The 21478-nt window shown below is 39.3% G+C and overlaps 1 protein-coding gene across 2 annotated transcripts in view; it reads right to left on the bottom strand.

The window, feature by feature from the left end:
* Positions 1-21478, bottom strand: part of KIF16B (kinesin family member 16B) — a 396905-nt gene that overhangs the window by 317208 nt on the left and 58219 nt on the right. For both annotated transcript variants that reach the window (XM_006860622.1, XM_006860623.1), the window contains exon 11: positions 18251-18310. In XM_006860622.1, coding sequence (XP_006860684.1) covers positions 18251-18310 — 60 coding nt within the window. The remainder of the gene's footprint in view (positions 1-18250; positions 18311-21478) is intronic.

Raw genomic sequence — 21478 nt, forward strand, 5'->3', positions numbered from 1 at the left:
TGACACTAAACAACAAAAATGCCTAAATATCAATCTTTATGCATTCCATTTCATTTTTGACAACTCCCAATTTTCCTTGATTCATAATGGGTGCATTCCAATTAATGGATGTTTGCAGCAATTTCTTCTCATGTTGAGTTTTGTCACATCAGCAAATGGAGGTCCTGAAACCTTAACTCCATCCATGTCACTAAGGTCAACTCTACTTTGAGGAGACAGTTCTTCCCAGATATATTCTGAGAGCTTTCCAAGCCGAGAGACTCATCTTCAAGCACTCTATCTAGCAATGTTCTGCTGCAACTGATAAGATTTTCAGTGGGTAACCACTGGGGAACAGTTAGAGAGTTGCTTTCAGAAGTGTATATTCTTAGCTGGGGGATATATCAAGAAACAATAGTTTCACATTTTGGTATTTCTCTTTAATAAAGGTTTCTATGATTTTTAAGAGATATTTTTTGTCTTACTCTTGTACAGGCAAGACGGAACTGTGCTCACATATATGCGGCTACTGAACATTTGAAATGTGGCTAGTATAATGGAAAAACTGAATTTATAATGTTATATAATATATAGGCTGAAATTTATTAATGGTACTCAGTTAACTATGAAAAAAGAAGTTATGTTTCAAACATATTCAGTATGTTGTTGGTATTAAGTACCATCGAGGTGGTTCCAACTCAGTGACCCTATATAGGGTTTCCAAGGCTTTTATTCTTTGCAGGAGAAGAAAGCCTTATCTTTTTCTTGTAGAGTGGACTTGAACCACCAATCTTGTGGTTAGCAGTCCAGCACTTATCATATGGAGTCATATTTAATACAGGAATCTATTGTTTCAACTGTAAACTTTATAAAATAAAAAATACCAATCAAGAAGATCTATGCAAATTTAGCATCTGTATTGAAATGTAAAATTCACATCAGTTTTTAAATTATTTACCATTAAAAGATTATAAAATACCTCAATTTATATTAATTATATGTTGAAACGATAGCTTAAATATAATGTACTATTGAAACTCATTTCAGCTATTCTTTAGTTGTAGTTGTGTGTTCTTTAATTAGAAAATTCTAAATTGTATATATGGCTTAGATTACACTAGACAACACCAAGTTAGAACAATGGCTGGCACATAGGAAGAATGCAGTAAACACTACCACATACTATTACTACCATTATATTAGCAATATTAATTGCTGCATACAGGGCAATTTGGGAGGTTTAAAATAATTACAGCATGTTTCTACCTTCTGGTATTCAGTCTAACAAAGGAAAATCAGACACAATATTATTGTAGGCTTTTAACTGTGAAAAAAGAAAACTTTTTAAAACTGTTAGTATAAGAAACAACAAACAGCTGAATAAATATGTATCAACCACCAATTATATCACACTCAACATTTCTGGAAATAGAAACAAATTCATATCAGGAACTTACATAGACTTAAAGCAAATGTCTGTTTAGGATGGTTTTTTGTTGTTGTTGTTTTTTTTTTTTGCTTCTGCTGGGCCAGGTAGGATACACTAAGGTAGGAGGTCTTACCTTGATCCTTAGAACCAGCGCATGATGGAAAACAGCTGGGCAGGAGTTGGGGGTTGTTTGCATCAGAGGTACTAGGGTTGGTCACAAAGACCAGGCAGACATATGCTGAAGAAATGCAGTGGAAAGCCAAAGCCGAATCAGGAATAAAGCACAAGTAGCCCTGTGTACTTATATGTCCAACAATACAGACTCAACATTAACAATCAAAAACTGATTAGTTGTTGTTATGTGCTGTGGAGTCAGTTCCGACCCATAGTGACCCTGTACAGGGTTTCCGAGGCTGTAAATCTTTACGGGAGCAGAAAGCCTCATCTTTCTCCCGCGGAATAGCTGGTAGTTTCGAATTGATGACCTTGTGATTCCCAGCCCGATTCGTAACCACTACACTACCCGAGTTCCTTGATTAGTAACAGTAGAACAGATAAAAGAGTAACATAGGCACACACAGGAATATTTCACGGCAATAAAGAAGAACAACTTATATGCTACACAGAAGAAAAACAAAGCAAATCTCAATGCTATACAGCTGATTCCAAATCATGGTAACAGAATGTGTTTCAGGTAGAACTGTTCTATAAAGTTTTCTTGGCTCTAACTTTTTACAGAATTAGATCATCAGGTTTTTCCTTTAGATTAGCAGCAAATCACAGCAAATTACACCAAAAAGACAGATACAAAAACAAGATGCTCGTATACTGCATAATCTTATATGGCTTTTGATTGTGTGGATCATGACAAACTATGGACAACATTGCGAAGTGTGAGTATTCCGGAACACTTAATTGTGCTCATGAGAAATCTGTACATAGACCAAGGAGCAGTTGTTCAAACAGAAGATGGGAACACTGAATGGTTTCAAATTAAGAAAGGGTGTGTAACAGGGTTGTATTCTTTCACTATACTAATTCAAGCTATATGCTGAGCAAATAATCTGAGAAGCTGGATTCTATGAAGAAAAATGTGGCATCAGGATTGGAGGATGACTCATTAACAATCTGCGATATGTAGATGATACAATCTTGCTTGCTGAAAGGGAAGAGGACTTACAACATTTACTAATGAAGATCAAAGAGCACAGCCTTCAGTATAGATTACATCTCAATGTCAAGAAAACAAAAATCCTCACCACTGGACCAATAAACAACATTCTTACCAACGGAGAAAAGATTGAAGTTGCTAAGTACTTCATTCTTCTTGGATCAACTATCAACACTCATGGAAGCAGCAGTCAAAAAATCAAAGGGCATATTGCATTAGGCAAATCTGCTGCACAAGACCTTTTTACAGTGCTGAAGAGCAGAGATGTCAGCTTGAGGACTAAGGTGCACCTGACCCAAACCATGGAATTTTCAATAATCTCATATGCATGCGAAAGCTGAACAGTGAATAAAGAACACGGTAGAAGAATTGATGTTTTCGAGTTGTGGTGTTGGAGAATATTGAAAGTGCCATGGGCGGCCAAAAGAACAAACAGATTTGTGTTGGAAGATGTATAGCCAGAGTGCTCCTTGGAGTACAGGATGGCCAAACTTCGTCTCTCATACTTTGGATATATTGTCAGGAGGAACCAGGTGCTGGAGAAGGATATCAAGTTTGGTAGGGTGGCGGGTCAGAGAAAAAGAGGAAGACCCCCAACGAGACGGATTGGCCAGGTGGCAGCATCAATGGACTCAAGCGTGGCAACAATAATGAGGTTAGCCCAGGATCGGGCAGTGTTTCCTTCTGCTGTGCATAATAGGGTCGCTATGAGTCAGCACCTAACAACAACAACAACAGCAAGCTCAAGAACAGGCAAAACTTTTCCATAGTAATAGAGCAACATACAGCTTATCTTTGGGCAACAAGGGGGCAGGAAGTAACTGGGGAAGAAAAAAAGAGGGAAGTTTCTGGAGACCAGGAAATGTTCTATATTTGGATTTTGATCTGGATATGGATTACGTAGATGTAGTCCTAGTGTGGTGCTGTGGGTTAATGTGCCAGACTGCAAAGCTGTTTGAACTGCAAGTTCGGTGGTTCAAGCTCACCAGCTGCTCCCTGGAAACTCTATATAGGGTCACTATGGGTTGGAACCAACTCGATGGCACTTTACAACAACAACATAAATGTAAAAATTCATGAACTGTACACTTCAGATTTGTACTTTACTTACTTACGTTCACTGACTTGCACACTTTAGATGGGAATACTTTATGCAAGTCAAATTTCTATTTAAAACAATAATAAACCCAAACAGTTTTGTAAGAAAGATCCTGTGAACAAATCATCCCCATTAAAAAAATTTTTTTTAATGAATCTGTTCAGCCCGAGAATTATTTTAAATGGCATTGTCCAATGCTTCCCAGTGCTTGCATGAGTATATAATTTGGGGACCATAACACATCACAGGAAGTCACGTACACTACTTCATCTGATGAGCGTGTAATACACACACAGAGATGAAGTTAAGGTGCAATCTTCCACATGCTTAAAGGCAGTGTTGCTCAAATTCTTGTGAGGCTCAGGGCAGTTGTTCAAAAATCGAGATTGTAGGGTATCACTCACAACAATTCTCCTCCCAAGAGTCTCCCAAGTGAAGACATTACCTTTTAAAATGGTCCGCCAAGTAATTGTGGAGTACTGGAGTGGTGCTGTTAAGATAAGCACTGGATTGCTAACTGCAAGGTTGGCAGTTGAAACCCACTAGCCACTGAGTTGGAACCAACTTAACAGCACTTAACAAGTGAGTATGGGAAATCAGTGGGATAAGTATTAGACTGTTAAACAAAAGGTTGACAGTTCAAAATTACCAGCTACTTCCCAGGAAAAAGATGAAGCTCCCGTAAAGACTGACAGTCTCAGAAACAGTATACAGGGTCACTATGAGTTGTAATCAATTCCACTGGCAGTGATTTGACATGAAGAGTAACTAATACTTAAATTACTTTCTATGAGAAACAGGACTTACCTACTTAAAAAATGCATAGCAGATTCTGGTGCCTGATTCGATCCAATCTGCTAGGAATGCCAGTATAATTTTTACTCTAATGGCAAGGACAAGAAATGCTTGAATATGGCACATTAGTACATAGTCCACTGACTCTAGAGAAAATAACCATCTTGAATAATGTGTGTGCTGTTACATACTTTCAAGGAGAAATCAGAGCTATTTGGAGCCAAGCCCTCTCATCTAGGTGACAAAAACAACTTGCTCAGTAAGGCTGTTTTTAGCTGAGAAAGCTGGCACTATAAAGTAATATATAAGATGCTAGAAATTTATAGCCACCACCCTCCTGCACTGTGCAAGTATCTCACTATTCTGGTAATAAATATCCATATGCAATCTACGTCCATATTTCTTTCTCAGTAGATGCCCACTTGCTAATTACACTGTCTTGCAAACACATAACTTCTTAAGACCATCACTTATGCTAAGAGACATGGAGCTCTGCTGCCTGGAGTTGAGAGAAACTGCTGTCATCCTTAAATAATGCAAAGGCAAAATCAGCTAGGATGCTAAGGGAAAGTCATCTACTAAAACCTGCTGTTATATTACAAATGAAGGGCAATGCCAACTTGCCACTCATGGTAACAGTTGCTAGGTAGGCTGGGATAGAAAACATCAAGCTATAGGAGTCAACTGAAAATTAAACCAAATTCAAAGCTCTCTATGAAAACCTGGAGAAGAGAAAGCAGTCACATTTAGAGCTCATTTTAAATCACATAACCAATCTAAAGCAGAAAAAGAAAATTCATTTAAGAGCATGAAATCCATTATACACCATCCTTCAATTCTAACACCTGAAAAAGAGGTTTCCCCTGTAATGGAATGTTCACACCACACAGCAGATATTCAGTTGATACTTTCATTTACTTTTCCAGCTGAATATAGAATTTCTGAGTCATAAAAGGAAGCATTCTAAGATACTTTCTCTTAAGAAGTAGAAGACTATTTCAACCAGTTTGCATCTCCGATTTGCCTTGAACATATTTTATAGTCCAGAGAAGTGGTCAGGTACTCTGTCTGTGGAGGAAGCTGTGGATGTGTCACCAAGATGCACCTACTTCTCCCATCCACAGAGCACAACAGTCTGTGCTTGAATGGGCTTGAGCTCACCCTACTGGAAGGTGGGCCCCTGATTCATCATTTCTTTATCAAAGTGATCAAGATGGCACAGGCCTAAACCAGTAACCACAAGGTATTCCTATGGTCAGAGGCACTGGTTCAGAAACGCACCAATAAGTGCAAAGCTCAGCATTTGGCTGAGGACACTGATAATCTAGATTTATTACTAGAAAAGTTGCTCCCAGTTTGCCACTGTCAAAGCAGACCACCTGAAGATGAAGCCCATACACTGAAAAAGCAGAAGCAAGAATGCTCCCAGAGGCAGAGCCCTATCAGCCAGACTTAAAGTCCACCCTAGCCCCACATGACTGACCTGTGAGCTAATAAATCCCTTTACCATTTAAGCCAGTTTGGAATTGGGTTACACAAAATGCAGTATGATATCAAACCAAAAAATACAAACTCGTTGCCAACAAGTTACTGACTCATAGTGACCCTTCGGGAGAGAAGAGAATTGTCGCACAAGGCTTCCAAGGTTACAAATCTTTACAGACACACACTGCCACAGCTTCTTCCTGTTGGTTCAAACAGCTAACCTTTTAGTTCACAGTCAAGGCACTTAACCACTGTGCCACCAGGACTCCCGTGCTACATAATAAAATGCTTTCTAATTTAGGTCATGTAGTAATTTGTATAATTCTATACACTATAAAGAAAGACGAGGCAATCTGTTCCAGTAAAAATGTACTGTCTCAGAAACTCTGTATAGAGTCACTAAGAGTCGGAAGCGCCTTGATGGTACTAAGTTATGTCTTGTTGTTTTTATATAGTTTATAACGCTTACACACACATCATGTCTTTTCTGCACTAGTGGGAAAGCAAGTCTTGCTGAAATCTCCATTTTATAAGTAAGAGGATGGAATCCGAGAAAATTAGTCAGAAAAACGGATTAAGATTACTATAATGGGCACACTGCTGACTATGTGCTAAACACTGTATGGTTTCCATATGTTCACTCTCCCTCCACTCTGTATTATTACTACCAGCATCTTCCACTGAAGTTCTGAGAAACAGAAAAGTCCATGAGCTCAGGGTCAGAAGCACGGTAAGTGATGAGTAACACACAGGTGAAGTCATTAGTCTAGACAGGCTGAGAGGCGCCTCCTCACCCCACACTCACTGTTACCCCACCATAGCCCACTCTGCTGTAAACTCACAACTCTCTCAATGACAGCGTCGACAGTGAATTAAATATATTCCTGGGTCACACAACCTATAATAAACTTATCTGTACTATGAAATGGTGGCTTTTTAAGCAAGCTTTTTTACCAACTAAACCAAGTTCCTACAACTTAGCACACTTGGTGAGTTCAGGTATATATAAAACACACTTCAAAATGGCCAGGCAATCTTTTCCTCCCTGACTGTGGCAATAAATATGCAGTAAGAGCTGTCAGATACATGCCTGGTTGCAAAGATCAGAAAGAAAATCCTTTATGCAGTGAAAATAATTTATTACATACTACTAACAACAACTAACATTTAACAGGACATATTTCACTTATTTCTGAACCTTTTGCTCCAGAAGAGTTATTCAAGTGTAAGGACCAACATATACTTGGAATACCTTTATTTAGAAGTATTTCCTTCAAGATGAAAAGTGCCATGGAAAATACAGCAGGGTTAGCATTAACGTAACATTTGAGCTAGTCTGTCAATAGCTCAACTCAGCTCATCTACTGACTCTACCAAGTTCTACAGCTGACATTTAGTACTGTAGTGCTGACCAGTCCTCTCCCCTAGTCATTACCAAGTCCCCAGTTTCAGAGAGATATGAACTTTGTTTATTACTTTGCCTTTCATCTTTAAAAAACAGCTTCTAAAGAGTGGAATTTTAGAAAGGGAGGCACACACAGTTTGATAGAAATTAACAGCCAGAGTCTAACTTTAATCAGCAGTTGACAAATTAACAACTGCATACTATGTAAAGTGCAGTAACATCTTTGTTCTCTTGCTTTAAGATCAAGAGCAAGTCAATGAGGTAGTATGTGTGAATGCACTAAAAAAAGATAAAGGATTCTTTGCCTGCAGGGGTTTCGACTGTGACTTTTGTTCACAGATAAGAGAGTGAAATCATCCCATTAGTTTCCACTGTATTTTTACTATCTGTGCCTTACAGTGAGGTTCTGAGAAACAGGTAAGTCCATGAAACCATGCTCAGAAGAAAGATGAATCTAGAATAATGCATAGAGAGACAAACCAACCGACTACCACTATGACCATCAAGTCGATTCTGATTCATACACCTATGAATAGAACTGTCCCATATGGTTTCTTGGACTGTAAATTTGCACAGGAGCAAAGAGCCTCATCTTTCTCCTACAGAGTGGCTGGTGGGTTTAAATCACTGACCTTGCAGTTCAGTGCTTAACCCATAAATAAATAAACATGAGGCAAACAAATTCTTAAAAATGCCCTGTTTCTCAGACCATCTTTATTGCAACACCCACTCACCAACTCCTCTGCAACCCAAATCCTATCTCCTTTGAATACTCTCTCCTCTCCCCTGGACAGTAACATATGCTGCTGTACACACCTACATATGTAAATCACTGAGGGTGCTTGGGAAGGCAAAGGAGCAAGGAAAATAGAAAATAAGATGCTTTGGGTCTATTTTTTAATAAAAATGAAATGAATCATTCTTTTCCTGTATCTATGTCTTGGGTGATCATTTCACACCTAATTCTGGCTTTAACTATGTAGCTACATCTCACTAATGGAACATTAGCAAATGAGATGTAAGTGAAGGACTGAAAACTATTTGCGCATTTGGGCTTGTCCTCTATCACTGTTCTCCAGTCACTGAACTACCAAAAGAGTCTGAGGGGACCTGAAAGAGGGTGAGAAACCAGTCACATCAGCCCCCAGCTGACATCATGGAAGTACCTACCTATAAAGTGAGTGAAGCTCTCTGAGACTATCCACCCCCACAGCATGAGTGAGAGCAACAGAAATGGACCACAAAACCAGTGTATTCAGTAGCAAAATTCTATGGACTTAAATTAGAACATCTCAGGAATGAGTTGTAGAATCAAGTGCACTTCAATTATTCACTGAGTACGTCCTTATCTATAAAGCACTAACATACAGCATACTACGATGCTAAGAGACACGAGAATGAATGAAACAAGTCCCCTGATCTCAATGAGTTTATAGTCTAATAGAGAGCACACCAAGCACAGAAGCTGTTATAGTGTAACACAAACATATTCCCTTCCTGCTCATACGATTCCACTACACTAATACAGTCATTCCTCCACACAATTGCTCCTGCAACACAGAGCCATTTAGTCAGCGTTGATCTTGAACAGTTGACCGTTCCATAGTGTACATACCTCACGAATGTTGCTGCCCCCTGCCACAAACACACCTACCCACTACTGCTTGGCTGAAAACTAAACCACATGGGTGAGTTCAGTTCCAGACCTGAAGGGTGTCTCAGGTATCTCCAATCTCTTTCTGACCACTGAGACTGGTCTGTTTTTTTTATAATTTTGAGTTTTGTTTCGCATTTTCTCCCAGTCTATCCAGGACCTTCTAATGTGATCCCTTTCAAACAGTGGGTAGTGGTAGGCAGGCACGGCTTAGTTCTTTTGGTCTCAAAGTTGTGGAGACCAATGTTCACGCGATAGTCCACTGGATAATTGACTCCAAGTGTCTTTCATTTTTATCATTCTTCTTTCATCCGCACAGGAAGAGACCAATGATTGCACCTTAGATGGCCATTCATGAGCTTTTAAAACCCCAGTCGCTAGTCACAAAACTATGCAGCCCTGGTGTGGTGTTGTAGGATAAGCAGTGGACTGCTAACCAAAAGGTCAGCAGTTCAAACCCATCAGCTACTCCTCAGAAACCATATATTGGGTTGCTGTGAGTCAAAATTAACCTGACAGCACTTCACAACAACACAACAACATTTACAAAGTAAGATATAGTACATTGCCTTCGTGGACTATGCTATGCCAATTTTTCCATGAACCTTTTAAAAAGCCCATTGTATTAAGTTATTTAGCATAAATGACCCTCTTTCAACATGAATTTACTTAATAGAATACTGGAACTGAAAAAGGATATCTATTTATTATAATCTGAGCCCTCAAATGTCAAGATTCTAGGAGCTGGGCTATAATGTTTAATCAAAGGCTTGTTTGTTAGAAATGAGAGAAATATAAAAAGATAGTATATTGCAGAGGCTTACAAAAATGTAATGTTAAAAAAAAAACACCTAGCAATGACTGCAATTTCCATGAGGGCAGGCTTTTTTTTGTTTTGCTCACTGGGTATATTTGATGTCTAGAATTATGTCTATTCCATACTATGCTCTCAATAACCATGTGTTGAATGAATGAGTGGATGGATGGATGGAAGGACGGATAAATGGATGGGATAAACTCAGGTAAGGTGTGCAGTCAGGATATAACAGGAAAGATATTTCCAAACTTACAGTAATACTGGACACTTCTTTATCAGCATGCACACCTTTTTATTAGGATGCCAGATCCCAAAAGGATGCCAGTTTATTAGGATGCCAGATCCCAAAAGGATGCCAGTTTATTAAGATGCCAGATCCCAAAAGGATGGTCATCATCTTTCATCCTTTCTCAAAAAGCTTTAAAAAATGTGAAATTGAATTTTAAGTTACAAAAATGCAACTCACAAAAAAGTAACTTAGATCCTAAGAGTACGCCCCACACTTGGACAGCACCAAATTAGCACTTACCAAGCTCCAAGGATGATTTTTTTTTTTTTACAATGAAAACCAAGCACAGACTTAAAATTGTTACTGTGGCCAATTTCTGCTTGGATGGACACAAGGAAAGTCAACGTATCATCTTCATGTAGCTATGTGAGTTGTGAAGACAATTTGCTACTGTTAAGCGTCCAAGTCAGTCCCACACACAGAGACCCTGTGTCGGGTTTCCAAGGAGTGGCTGGTGGGTTCGAAACATTGATCTTGCAGTTAGCAATCTAGTGTTTACCCTACAATGCCACACCAGGACCCCCCTGAAGCTAATACTTAAGATTTTTTATGCTGCTACAACTCAAATATAAACAAAATATGTGACTATCTGTGGTCAGAATTTTGAGTCAACTTTGCCAAAACATTTATTGATATTGAAATTGATGATAATGGTTGATAGGGATGTCTCCCTTAATCCAAATTCCATGCAAATCTAAATGTTTATAAAGTTCTATCCTACATCTACCCCCAGTTTCAATTCTTGCACCAGGTAGAGGTCAAGATTAACTGTATCTAAAAGATCTCTTTAAAGTGTTTAAAAAGCAAAGAAGTTACTTTGAAGACTAAGGTGCACCTGACCCAAGCCATGGTATTTTCAATGACCTCATATGCATGTGGAAGCTGGACAAGGAATAAAAAAGATGAAAGAATTAATGCCTTTGATTATTCTGTTGGCAGAGAATACGGAACACAATATTATGCACTGCCAGAAGGACAAACAAACCTGTGTTGGAAGAAGTATAGACAGAATATTCCTTAGAAGGGAGAACAGCAAGATTTCACCTCAGGTTAAATATTAGACAAGCCATCAGGAGGGACCAGTCCCTGGAAAAGGCTATTACACTTATTAAAGTAGAGGGTTAGTGTTCACAGAGAAAGACCTTTCAAAGAGATGGATTGGCACAGAATTGACTTGATGATACCAAACAACAAAGGAGACAAAGGCCACAAAAACCCTGTGTCTTCCACCCTCTGTAGATCTCCTAGAAACAAAACAGAGGATTCAGTGCCTGAGACAGCAGGAAGCCAGAGGACCACAGGATACTTGTTCTACAAGCCTGACCTGCCTCAAGCCTGCTGAGCAACAGTCCTAGTTATCAGCCCTGCTTCCAAATCAATCACTCTCAAATAGCCATCTTATGTAAGAAATGGAAAACTACAGATAGTCGGGGCAGGGGGTAGGGGGGTTTGCTGGGGAACTTCATAGGTTGCTATAATTCAAAGACTAAGGTTCAGTTAATTGATTCTATTATAAAACAAAAATAAGTTGGTTGAAAGCATGTTTCCTCATGAAAATTTAAACTCAGAAAAATCTTAAACCACTAAAAAAATTACAATTTCATTTAAGTGTATTTCTTGTTAGTGAAAAATTCTTAAAGAGTAAAACATTATCCTCAGTGTGTTATCTACCCTTGCCACTGGATTTAGAGTCTGTCCTGCTTATTCCATATTTTACCAGAGAAGGCATATTAAGATATCAAACCTCAATCATTTACATTAGTACATGGATTCAAATAGGCTCCATTCTCCATATGTGAGTCAACAAATATTGTTTACTGTTTTTACATAAAATTTATGTTGAAATTTCATAAAAAGAAATCTAGAAAAAAACTTTAATTCACCTTTTTCTCTTATAAATAACTCATGTTTTCCCAGGAAGAGGAGTCCTGGTAGCACAGGAAGTTAAGCATTGGACTAGTAATCAAAAGATCGGTGAGTTGAAACCCAGCAATCACTCCACAGGAGAAAGATGAGGCAGCCAGCTTCTGGAAAGTTTTACAGCCTTGTAAACCCTGGTGTGATGCTGTGGGTTAATGCTCCAGACTGTAAAGCCGTTTGAACTGCAAGGTCGCAAGGTCGGCGGTTTAAGCTCACCAGCTGCTCCTTGGAAACCCTTTACAGGGTTGCTATGGGTCAGAACCGACTTGACAGCACTTCACAACAACAACAACAAACCCTAAGGAGCTCTGGCAGCGTAGTAGTTATGAATCAGGCTGCTATCCTCAGGGTCAGCAGTTCGAAACTACCAGTTGTTCCACAGGAAAAATATGAGGCTTTCTGCTCCCATAAAGATTTACAACCTCGGAAACCCTGTACAGAGTCGCCACAAGTCGAGTCGGAACTGACTCCACGGCACATAACAACAACAACAACAAACCTTATGGAGCAGTTCTATTCCGTTATATAGGGTCACTATGAATCGGAATAGACTCAATGGCAGCAGGTTTGGTTTGGTTTGATTCCAAGGAAGAACCTCCTCACTTATAGCTTCTGGGTATGTGTAGCATTTCCCCACCATGACCCCATCCACATATCAGCTCAATGTCAGGAGGCCTGTGGAAGGCAGTGAAAACACAAAATCAAGTCAGATACATGCAGAGTCAAAAGTTATGTTTTTTTAAAAAGAAGAGGCCCAATTATTTAAAAATGAGAACAACAACACATGTTGGTGGGACTCAACCAGAGGTGTTGTAAGGGCTGCAAGCCCCATTCTGCAGGTCTGCTTTGGATAGACGCTGCACAAAGTCGGCTCTCCTTCTGCCACACCATCTGTCAGACAGTTTCGAGTTTTATGCTGGAATCCAAACTGCTAGTGATTTATTTTGAAGCACAGAGCTCAAGGAGTTACCTGAAAGGCAGATAACATGCCTTTGGGCATTTTAACAAACCATTTATAAAATGATGGAATAGGGAAAACAAGAAGTGCACAAATCAGACAAACCAAAAAGAGCACATAAAAGGAGAAAATCACCTGGGAGTGGAGAAAGAATGTTGGGACTCCTCTTCTTCAGAGGGTGGAGTGCTGATCCTATGGTGCCACATCAGGACTCTAAAACAAGTTGTCTGGAAAGCATTTGGTCTGGCCCTGCCAAGGCACCCACAGTTCTAGCCATCACATTGCTGTTGCTCTTACTAAGTACCAGTGAGGCGGTTCAGACTCATAGCAATCCTAGGGTTTAGGAGGAGTGGCTGGTGAGTTACAACTGCCAATCTTGCAGTTCAAACCAACCTTGCAGTCCAGCACATTAACCCAACTCATCATATTAGGAGTGAGCTAATTAAATATTTGATCAAATATATCAGGCTAAGTTTTAAGTTGATAATTTTACATTGCCTGCAAATGATGCTATAAATTTTGGCAGAAAAAAAGTTCCCTATCCCTGTCTTAAAGGAGCACTTGAAAAAAGTTCATCAGTAAAGGAAAAATGTATGGAATCTAGCACTCAGTTTATAAACCACTTCAAAAACACTAAGTAGTAAGCATAATACTGTGGCAAAAGGGAAACCAATAGCAAAGACCTCAAGAATTCAGTGACCCCAAGACTTAAAGAAGCTGAATTTATCACAGTATAAACTTCCATGTCCCCAGAGAATCGTTACAGTTTATGAAAAACTCAGCAAGGATGAACATTCTAAGAGGTGTCTGAAAAGACACAGAAAAAGGGAACAATATGTTAACACACCAGATTCTGAGAAGCTGGCATACAACTTCAAAGATTAAGAGGTGAAGCATATATTCTTGTCAGACAAAGTCTAGCCATGACACAAAAACCACAAGGGCCCTGAGTGACTGAAAAATACATGGCTGGTGGTTCAAAGCCATCAGTTACGCCCCAGGAGAAATAAGAGGTTATCTGTACCCATAAAGATTTAGTCTCAGAAACCCTACATAGGGTTGCTATGAGTCAGAATCAAATGTAACAGCAGTGAAATTTTAGGACAAAATTGGTTAGTCAGCTTAAGCTATCTGGGACAGATAAATCATAAACTGGCAACAGCAGAAGACCTGTGTCATCCCCTTGGCAGGATGGTCAACAGGAGGAGAATGTGGCTATGGAGTCAAAGCTATGTCACCAAGCAACAAGTACGGTCACATTAGGTAGTGAAGCTGTACCTGGGGCCATGGAGAAAGCACATCTGCCACATAATGTCCAGGGAAATTAAGACAGACCTTTCAAGGGTTGAGGGGATACCTAATCAAATCTCCCACAATGAGTCTCTCAGGAACCTGAGAAAAGGCAGTCCACAGGAGTCAGACATGGAAATGAAACAAACCTACAACTGGAATTCTGTAGACTGAAGTCAGTGGTCCCATCTACTACCCAGCCATCTTGTACTCCTTATCTACGTACCTCCATTCAATAGGCCCTTAGGTATTCCCTCAGGACCTTAGGTCAGCAATTCAAGCTTACCAGTCACTCCTTAGAAAACCTATTTCTATGGCATTCAACAACAACAACTGCATGAAAGGGGGTTCTTTTATATTTATGAAGCCACTTCTCATGAGGTATGCTAAAAAACTGATCCCAACTCTCAGTTCAGACACAGGAAACATAAGCACATAGCAGTTAGCTTAAAAACAACAAAGAAGATCATTCTGAACACTATGATAAGATGACTTTTACTCATTAGTCCCTCATCGAACAATACCCATGAATCAACTCTGAAATGATTGTCCAAACAGTTAGGTGCAAAAGGACAACAAGGCATCACTGTTGATGCTCATGTCTCCCTTCAATCCTCTGGTTGGTTTAACTCTCTTCCATCTTCTCCCCAAAGGTCTCTCTTTGAATGCTTAGAATTTGGGGCTTGAAAGGGATGATAATCCATCAGAAAAGAAAACAACAGCACTTTGATGAAGAAAATAGTGGGAATTTACTGCTTCATCAGATCTGTCTCCACAAAATGTGTAACATTCTGTATTACAGTAAGATCCCAGAATTTTAAATATTGTATTTTATGGTAGGCATATGTTGATTAAAGGACCCCTGGTGGTACAATGATTAAGCACTTGACTGCTAACAGGTCAGTAGCTTGAACCCACTAGTCACAAGACCTGGTAATCTGTTCCTGTAAAGATTTCAGCCAAGAAAACCCTATGAGGCGGTTCTCTGTGCTACAGGGCTGCTATGAGTTAGAATTGACTCGATGGCACACAACAATAGTACAGATTAAAATACTTGTCGCCTAGTGTTGATGTTAAGTGTCATTGAGTCGGTTCAGACCCACAGTGACCCTGTATAGGGTTTCTAAGGATTGGCTAGTGGGTTAGAACCACCGACCTTGCAGTTCAAACAGATTTTGCAGTACAGTGCATTAACCCTCAGCACACATGATGTGAAGAGAGGCTTGAGATGTGCTTACATGATTGGGCTTGTTTGCTTGGACCTTGACAATGACCATGAGAAGAACAAGCCCCAGATAGAAAGCTGGTACAAAGCGGATGAGAGACAAACAAAACAGACTAAACCAGACTAAACAAGCCAATCCCCAGCCAACCAGAGCATGCATGAGGAACAATAATGATTGTTGTCCTAAGTCATGGGTTGAGTGTCCTTTCAGTCCTCTGGATGGTATAACTCATTTTGGGTAAATACAGCACCATTGGAACAACAGTTAACTGATGAAACAGCAGAAATTTGGGAAAGATTACACAAACCATGAAGGCATAAACTCATTGACTAACAATCCATTTGCCCAGAAATTTCCAAATAATGTTTTCTTTAAAAAGCATTTTAAAATTCCTCTTCTTCACTTCAGCCCTCAGGTACAGTCTTCCAATAAAAAATTAGCATAGTCCTTTAAAATATATCAGACATGAGTAGAAAAGTATAGATTTAAAGCACATACACCAACAGAGAGATTTAAAATGGACTTGCAAGGTCAAGAGAAGTGAAAAATTTGAAATATCATTATCCTTTCTCATAACCTTTAACTCCTAGCACACAACACATTTTTCCTCTCATTTGAAAAGCTATAAAAAGTAAAAATGAGATTTATGAAAAATTAAATTGGAATTGAAAAAAGATTTTGCTTCAGAGCCCAGAATCAGACTCTCCTTATGAGAAAGGACATAAAACAGAGTTCAGAGGTTTCGCCACTAGGACTCCTAATGTGGACATCTTTGCAGAGAGAGTATAAATCTCAATGACAGTCACAAGAAGAGACATCATTGCAGTAGAAGAGATAAAGCTTAAATCTGTCAATGATTGTTGCAATGCCTCCATGCTCATAGGTATTAATTAGGTATACTAATGAGTCTTCAAATGATTCATCATTCGATTTCTTTTTCCTCTCAACAGAGGAAATTTTAGTCCTCCCTCTGGCAAATTTACCCAGGAAAGTGTACACAGTCAAATGACTTGGTCTTCATAAATTAGAGGCTTTAACACTACTTCCTAGAATGAATGCAACTAAAACAAAACAACAACAACAACAACAAAAACCCACAAGAAACTAGCATCTTTGCCAGTGCTTACTCCACACTTGACTATTGTGAAATACGAATGAGATCTTTGTTCAGTTTTCTGCACAAAAATCTCTCAACAAAGGAAACAATGAGAAAGCACCTCAAAATAATGCATTATAATAATGGGGGAGGGGAGCCTGAATGCAAAACTACTCCCTTATTGCAGTGCTTTCTACAGCTGGACAGATTTTCCCTAGAGCCAGATCTCACCAAATCTAGAACTTCAGTACAACCTGGATTTCCTAAGTAACAGTGTGTCTAATTCCCAAAGCAGGACAAATTGCCTAAATAGTACAAAGAGAGCTTTATATAATCTGATGCCAACCCTGCTCTCTGAGGATTGTTAAACGTACAATCTAAAGGCTAATTCAGGCTTTCAAAAACGAAACAGCAATTGGGTGTACCGTTTTCATGTGAAGGGGATCCAAGTTAAGGTTCTGCAAAGTGTTTACTTAAATTTCATCTAGCTTCACCATTATTAGATCTATACTTAAATCCTTAGGAAATCTCACCTTTCAACAGATCTCAAAACAAACATTTATTAGCTTCTAAATTGCCTTTTCTCATGCATAAAATTCCAGGCAGCCTCGTTCCAAAGCAAATAATAAATAAATTTGAATTTGAACTTGATACCTGGTGTAGTTGACAAGCAATAGATCAAGTTTTTCTGCTAACTCAGTAGAAAATGCAAACATAAAGAAACATATATTTTAAAGCACACAGCATGAAAAATGGAGGTCATTACTGACATCTTTCACAATGAGTCTTAATAGAAATGCAGACAATCACTGTCTAGCCCTCAAGACAAGAAGAAAAAGTTCTGATGAAAATCCTAATTTAGAAATTCCTGAAAACTTGCCATGGTATGCAGGCATACTCTGCAATGTTTATATGGGAAATCTTCATTTTACTTAACATACCACTTTAAACTGGGTTTAACAAAAGTGGAAAGGCAAAGTAGATATCCTTGAATATCAGTTCAAACACCATGAAGGAAGGAGTCCAAGTAGCATACTGGGTTACACATAGGGCTGCTAACCACAAAGTCAGCAGTCACTCCATGAGAGAAAAGAATTAGGCTTTATGCTCCCATAAAAATGTACAGCCTCAGAAACCCTACACAGGGTTCCTATGAGTAGGAACCAACTCGATGGTACATAGCAACAGCAGCAATACACGGAGGAACTAGTCCCTGAAGGACAATATGCTCAGCAGAGTAGAGTGTCAGAGAAAAAGAGGAAGATCCTCAATGAAATGGACAGTTACAGGGGCCATAACAGTGAGTTCAAACATTATAACAATTATGAAGGTGGTGCAGGTCATTATCAGTCAGAACTTACTCAATGGCACCAAACAACATTTGCTAAGTCAAAAACGAAACACTCCAATAAGGGAAGGTAAACATCTCAAGTATTAACATAACCTAACAGTGTTAAAAGACACACAATAATGTCTATTAGTCCCATGTGCACTCTTTCGAATTCAATCAGAACCACTACTCCAAAAAATGCCACTGATAATACCTTAAGCAAAGCCATGTTTAAGGGGGGAATTTTTCTTTTTGCCTAGTTAAGTCATCATAGTAGACCAAGCAAGACACCTTTTATAGCACTTACTTTCAAGATATTTTGGGTTTCATTCCACTTATTTGTCCATTCCTTGGTCAACTCTTGAACCTAAAAGAAAAAATATGCATATATGATTGCTCCATTAAAAAATTACAAATGATTACAGCTTATGGAATTATGTACTGAAATTCTGTTGAATTAGATTGTAATTTCCACTCTTGGAACAGTCATCAAATACATATCAAAACAGACTGATGTCATCTTTCATCCTGCATTATAACAGAAGAAAGGACAAACATTTTCTTAAGTTGTCTACAGTTTTACAAGACATTTTCATTGTGTAATGAAAGCCGCTTCCCTAGATATTAACCGAAATTATAAGTTTAAGGATGACAACATCCCACAAATGGGTTAATGTTTCCTGACTATAGGCTCTAAGAAGTAATGATTTACTTTTCTTTCTAATTTCATGTGATGATAGTTAAATAACCTTGGATGGTACAGTCTTCTTCTAGGAGATAACTGGCTTTTGTAACTAATTAATTTGACTTATAAATTTCATTCTATCTTAAAAAAAAAGGAGGTGGTTCTATGACTCTTTGAATAAAAGCAAAAATCTTGATAAAAGTCTGTGACTTAGCACCAAAGATGCCCCCAGCTGCTGATCATAGCACAGTTAGAAAACGCTTCTGAAACTTGTTGGAAATATCCTAATAGTTCCATAAATCACTTGAACCATGGAGCTCTGGTAACGTAGTGGTTACAAGTTGGGCTGCTAACCTCAAGGTCAGCAGTACAAAACTACCAGCTGTTCCACGGGAGAACGATGAGGCTTTCTGCTCCCATAAAGATTCGCAGCCTCGGAAACCCTGTACAGGGTTGCTATGAGTCAGAACCGACTCCACAGCACATAACCACCACCGCCAACAACAAAGGAGCTCTGATAGCACAGTGGTTACAAATCGGGCTGTGAACCGCAAGGTCAGCAGTTCTAAACTACCAGCTGTTCCGCGGGAGAAAGATGAGGCTTTCTGCTCCCATAAAGATTCGCAGCCTCGGAAACCCTGTACAGAACCGACTCCACGGCACATAACCATCACCACCCTGTAAGTACAACGGTTAGCTGCAGGACTGCTCCCCAAAAGGTCAGCATAGCAACCCTGCCCAGCAATCCCATAGGAGAGAGACTTGGCGATCTGATTCCATAAAAATGTCAGCCTCAGAAAGGGATATTTTTACTCCATCATACAGGATCACTATAAGTCACAGTAGACTCCATGGTATCACCACAAGTGATTGATCAATTAAGAAGCAAAAAGTGCTGCCTCAGTCAGGTAAAAAGAAAAGAAAAGAAAAAAAACAAACAAACAATGAATAATGTGTTCTGTGAATAGGATACAGGATAAGCACTAGACAAAGTGAACAGTTCAAACCCACCAGCTGCTCTCGAAAACACTATTCAGGGTCACTATGAATCGAAACCAAATTGACAGCAAATAACAGCAACAACAAGAGAGGAGGCAGCCGCGGCAGTGCAGTAGTTAAATGCATGGCTGCTAATCCAAAGGTCTGTCCTGAGATACCAAGCAAGAAAAAGATGTGGTACTCTGCTTCCGTAAAGTTTGAAAAAATTAGGAAAACAAAAAAACAAACGAATTCCAGTGCTTTTAAGTTGCTTCCAATTCATAATGACCCTTGGGACGAGTAGAACTGGCTTGGTGCTATAGGATAAGCACTGGACTTCAAATACTAAAGTCAGCAGTTCAAACCCACCAGCCGCTTCATGGAAGCCATATACAGGGTTACTACAAGTCAGAACTGACTATTCAGCCCTAACAATAACAATTTTTACAGAGAGGAGCCCTGGTAGCATAGTGCGTTATACATTGGCTGTTAAACGCAAAGTCACCAGTTCAAGTACACCAAAGGAGAAAAACGAGGCCTTCTGCTCCCATAGACATTTACACCTTGGGAATCCCCATAAAGGGTCCCGATGTGTCTGAATCAGCATAGTAACACCACCACCAATCTTTCCGGAAGCAGACTGCACATATTTCTTCCTTGGAATAGCTGGGGGGTTCAAACCACTGACTTTTCAGTTAGCAGCTGGGCACGTAACCGCTGTACAACCAGCACTAATCCTGTAAAGATTTACAGCCTTGCAAAACCCTATTGGTCCCGTGTACTTTGTCCTATATGGTTGCAATAAACAGCAATAGTTTTTAGTTTTAAGAGAAAGATACTTTAGACAGGCAGAGAATGTAGAGATCACCCTTTTCAAATCTTCACCTTCCATATCTACAACACTCCTACCACATTCCCACTCTCACTCAATGTTGTTGTTGTTAAGGTGCCATAGAATCGGTAGCAACTCATAGCGACCGTATGTACAACAGAACGAAACATTGGCTGGTCCTGGGCCAACCTCACAATTGTTGCCACGCTTGTGTCCATCGATGCCGCCACTTTGCCAACCCATCTCGCTGGATGGTCTTCCTCTTTTACTCTGACCCTCCACCTTACCAAACATGATATCCTTCTCTAGTGACTGGTCCCTCCTGAAAATATGTCCAAAGTATGAGAAACGAAGTTTGGCCATCCTGACCTCCAAGGAGCACTCTGGCTGCACTTCTTCCAACACAGATCTACTGGTTCTTTGGCAGCCCATGGCACTTTCAATATTCTCCTCCAACACCACAACTCAGAATCATCAATTCTTATAAGGTCTTCCTTATTCACTGTCCAGCTTTAGCATGCACTGAGGTTATTGAAAACACCATGGCTTGGGTCAGATGCACCTTAGTCTTCAAGTTGACATCTTCGCTCTTCAACATTTTAAAACAGTCTTGTACAGCATATTTGCCTAATGAAATACGTCATTTAATTTCTTGACTTCTGTTTCCGTGAGTGTTGATAGTTGATCCAAGAAGAAATAAGTCCTTGACAACTTCAATCTTTTCTCTGTTGATAAGAATGTTATTTATTGGTCCAGTGGTGAGGATTTTTGTTTTCTTTACATTGAGATGCAATCTATACTGAAGACTGTGGTCTTTGATAATCATCAGTTAAGTATTTTAAGTCCTCTTCACTTTCCGCAAGTAAGGTTGTTAATGAATGCATATCGCAAGTTGTTAATGAATCTTCCTCCAATCCTGATGCCATGTTTTTCTTCATAAAAGCCAGCTTCTCAGATTATTTGCTCAGCATACAGACTGAATAATTTTGGTGAAAGAATACAACCCTGTGGAACACCTTTCTTAATTTTAAACCATTCAG

Source organism: Chrysochloris asiatica, unplaced genomic scaffold (genome assembly GCF_000296735.1).
Source record: "Chrysochloris asiatica unplaced genomic scaffold, ChrAsi1.0 scaffold00039, whole genome shotgun sequence".
In the NCBI taxonomy this organism is placed as follows: Eukaryota; Metazoa; Chordata; class Mammalia; order Afrosoricida; family Chrysochloridae; genus Chrysochloris; species Chrysochloris asiatica.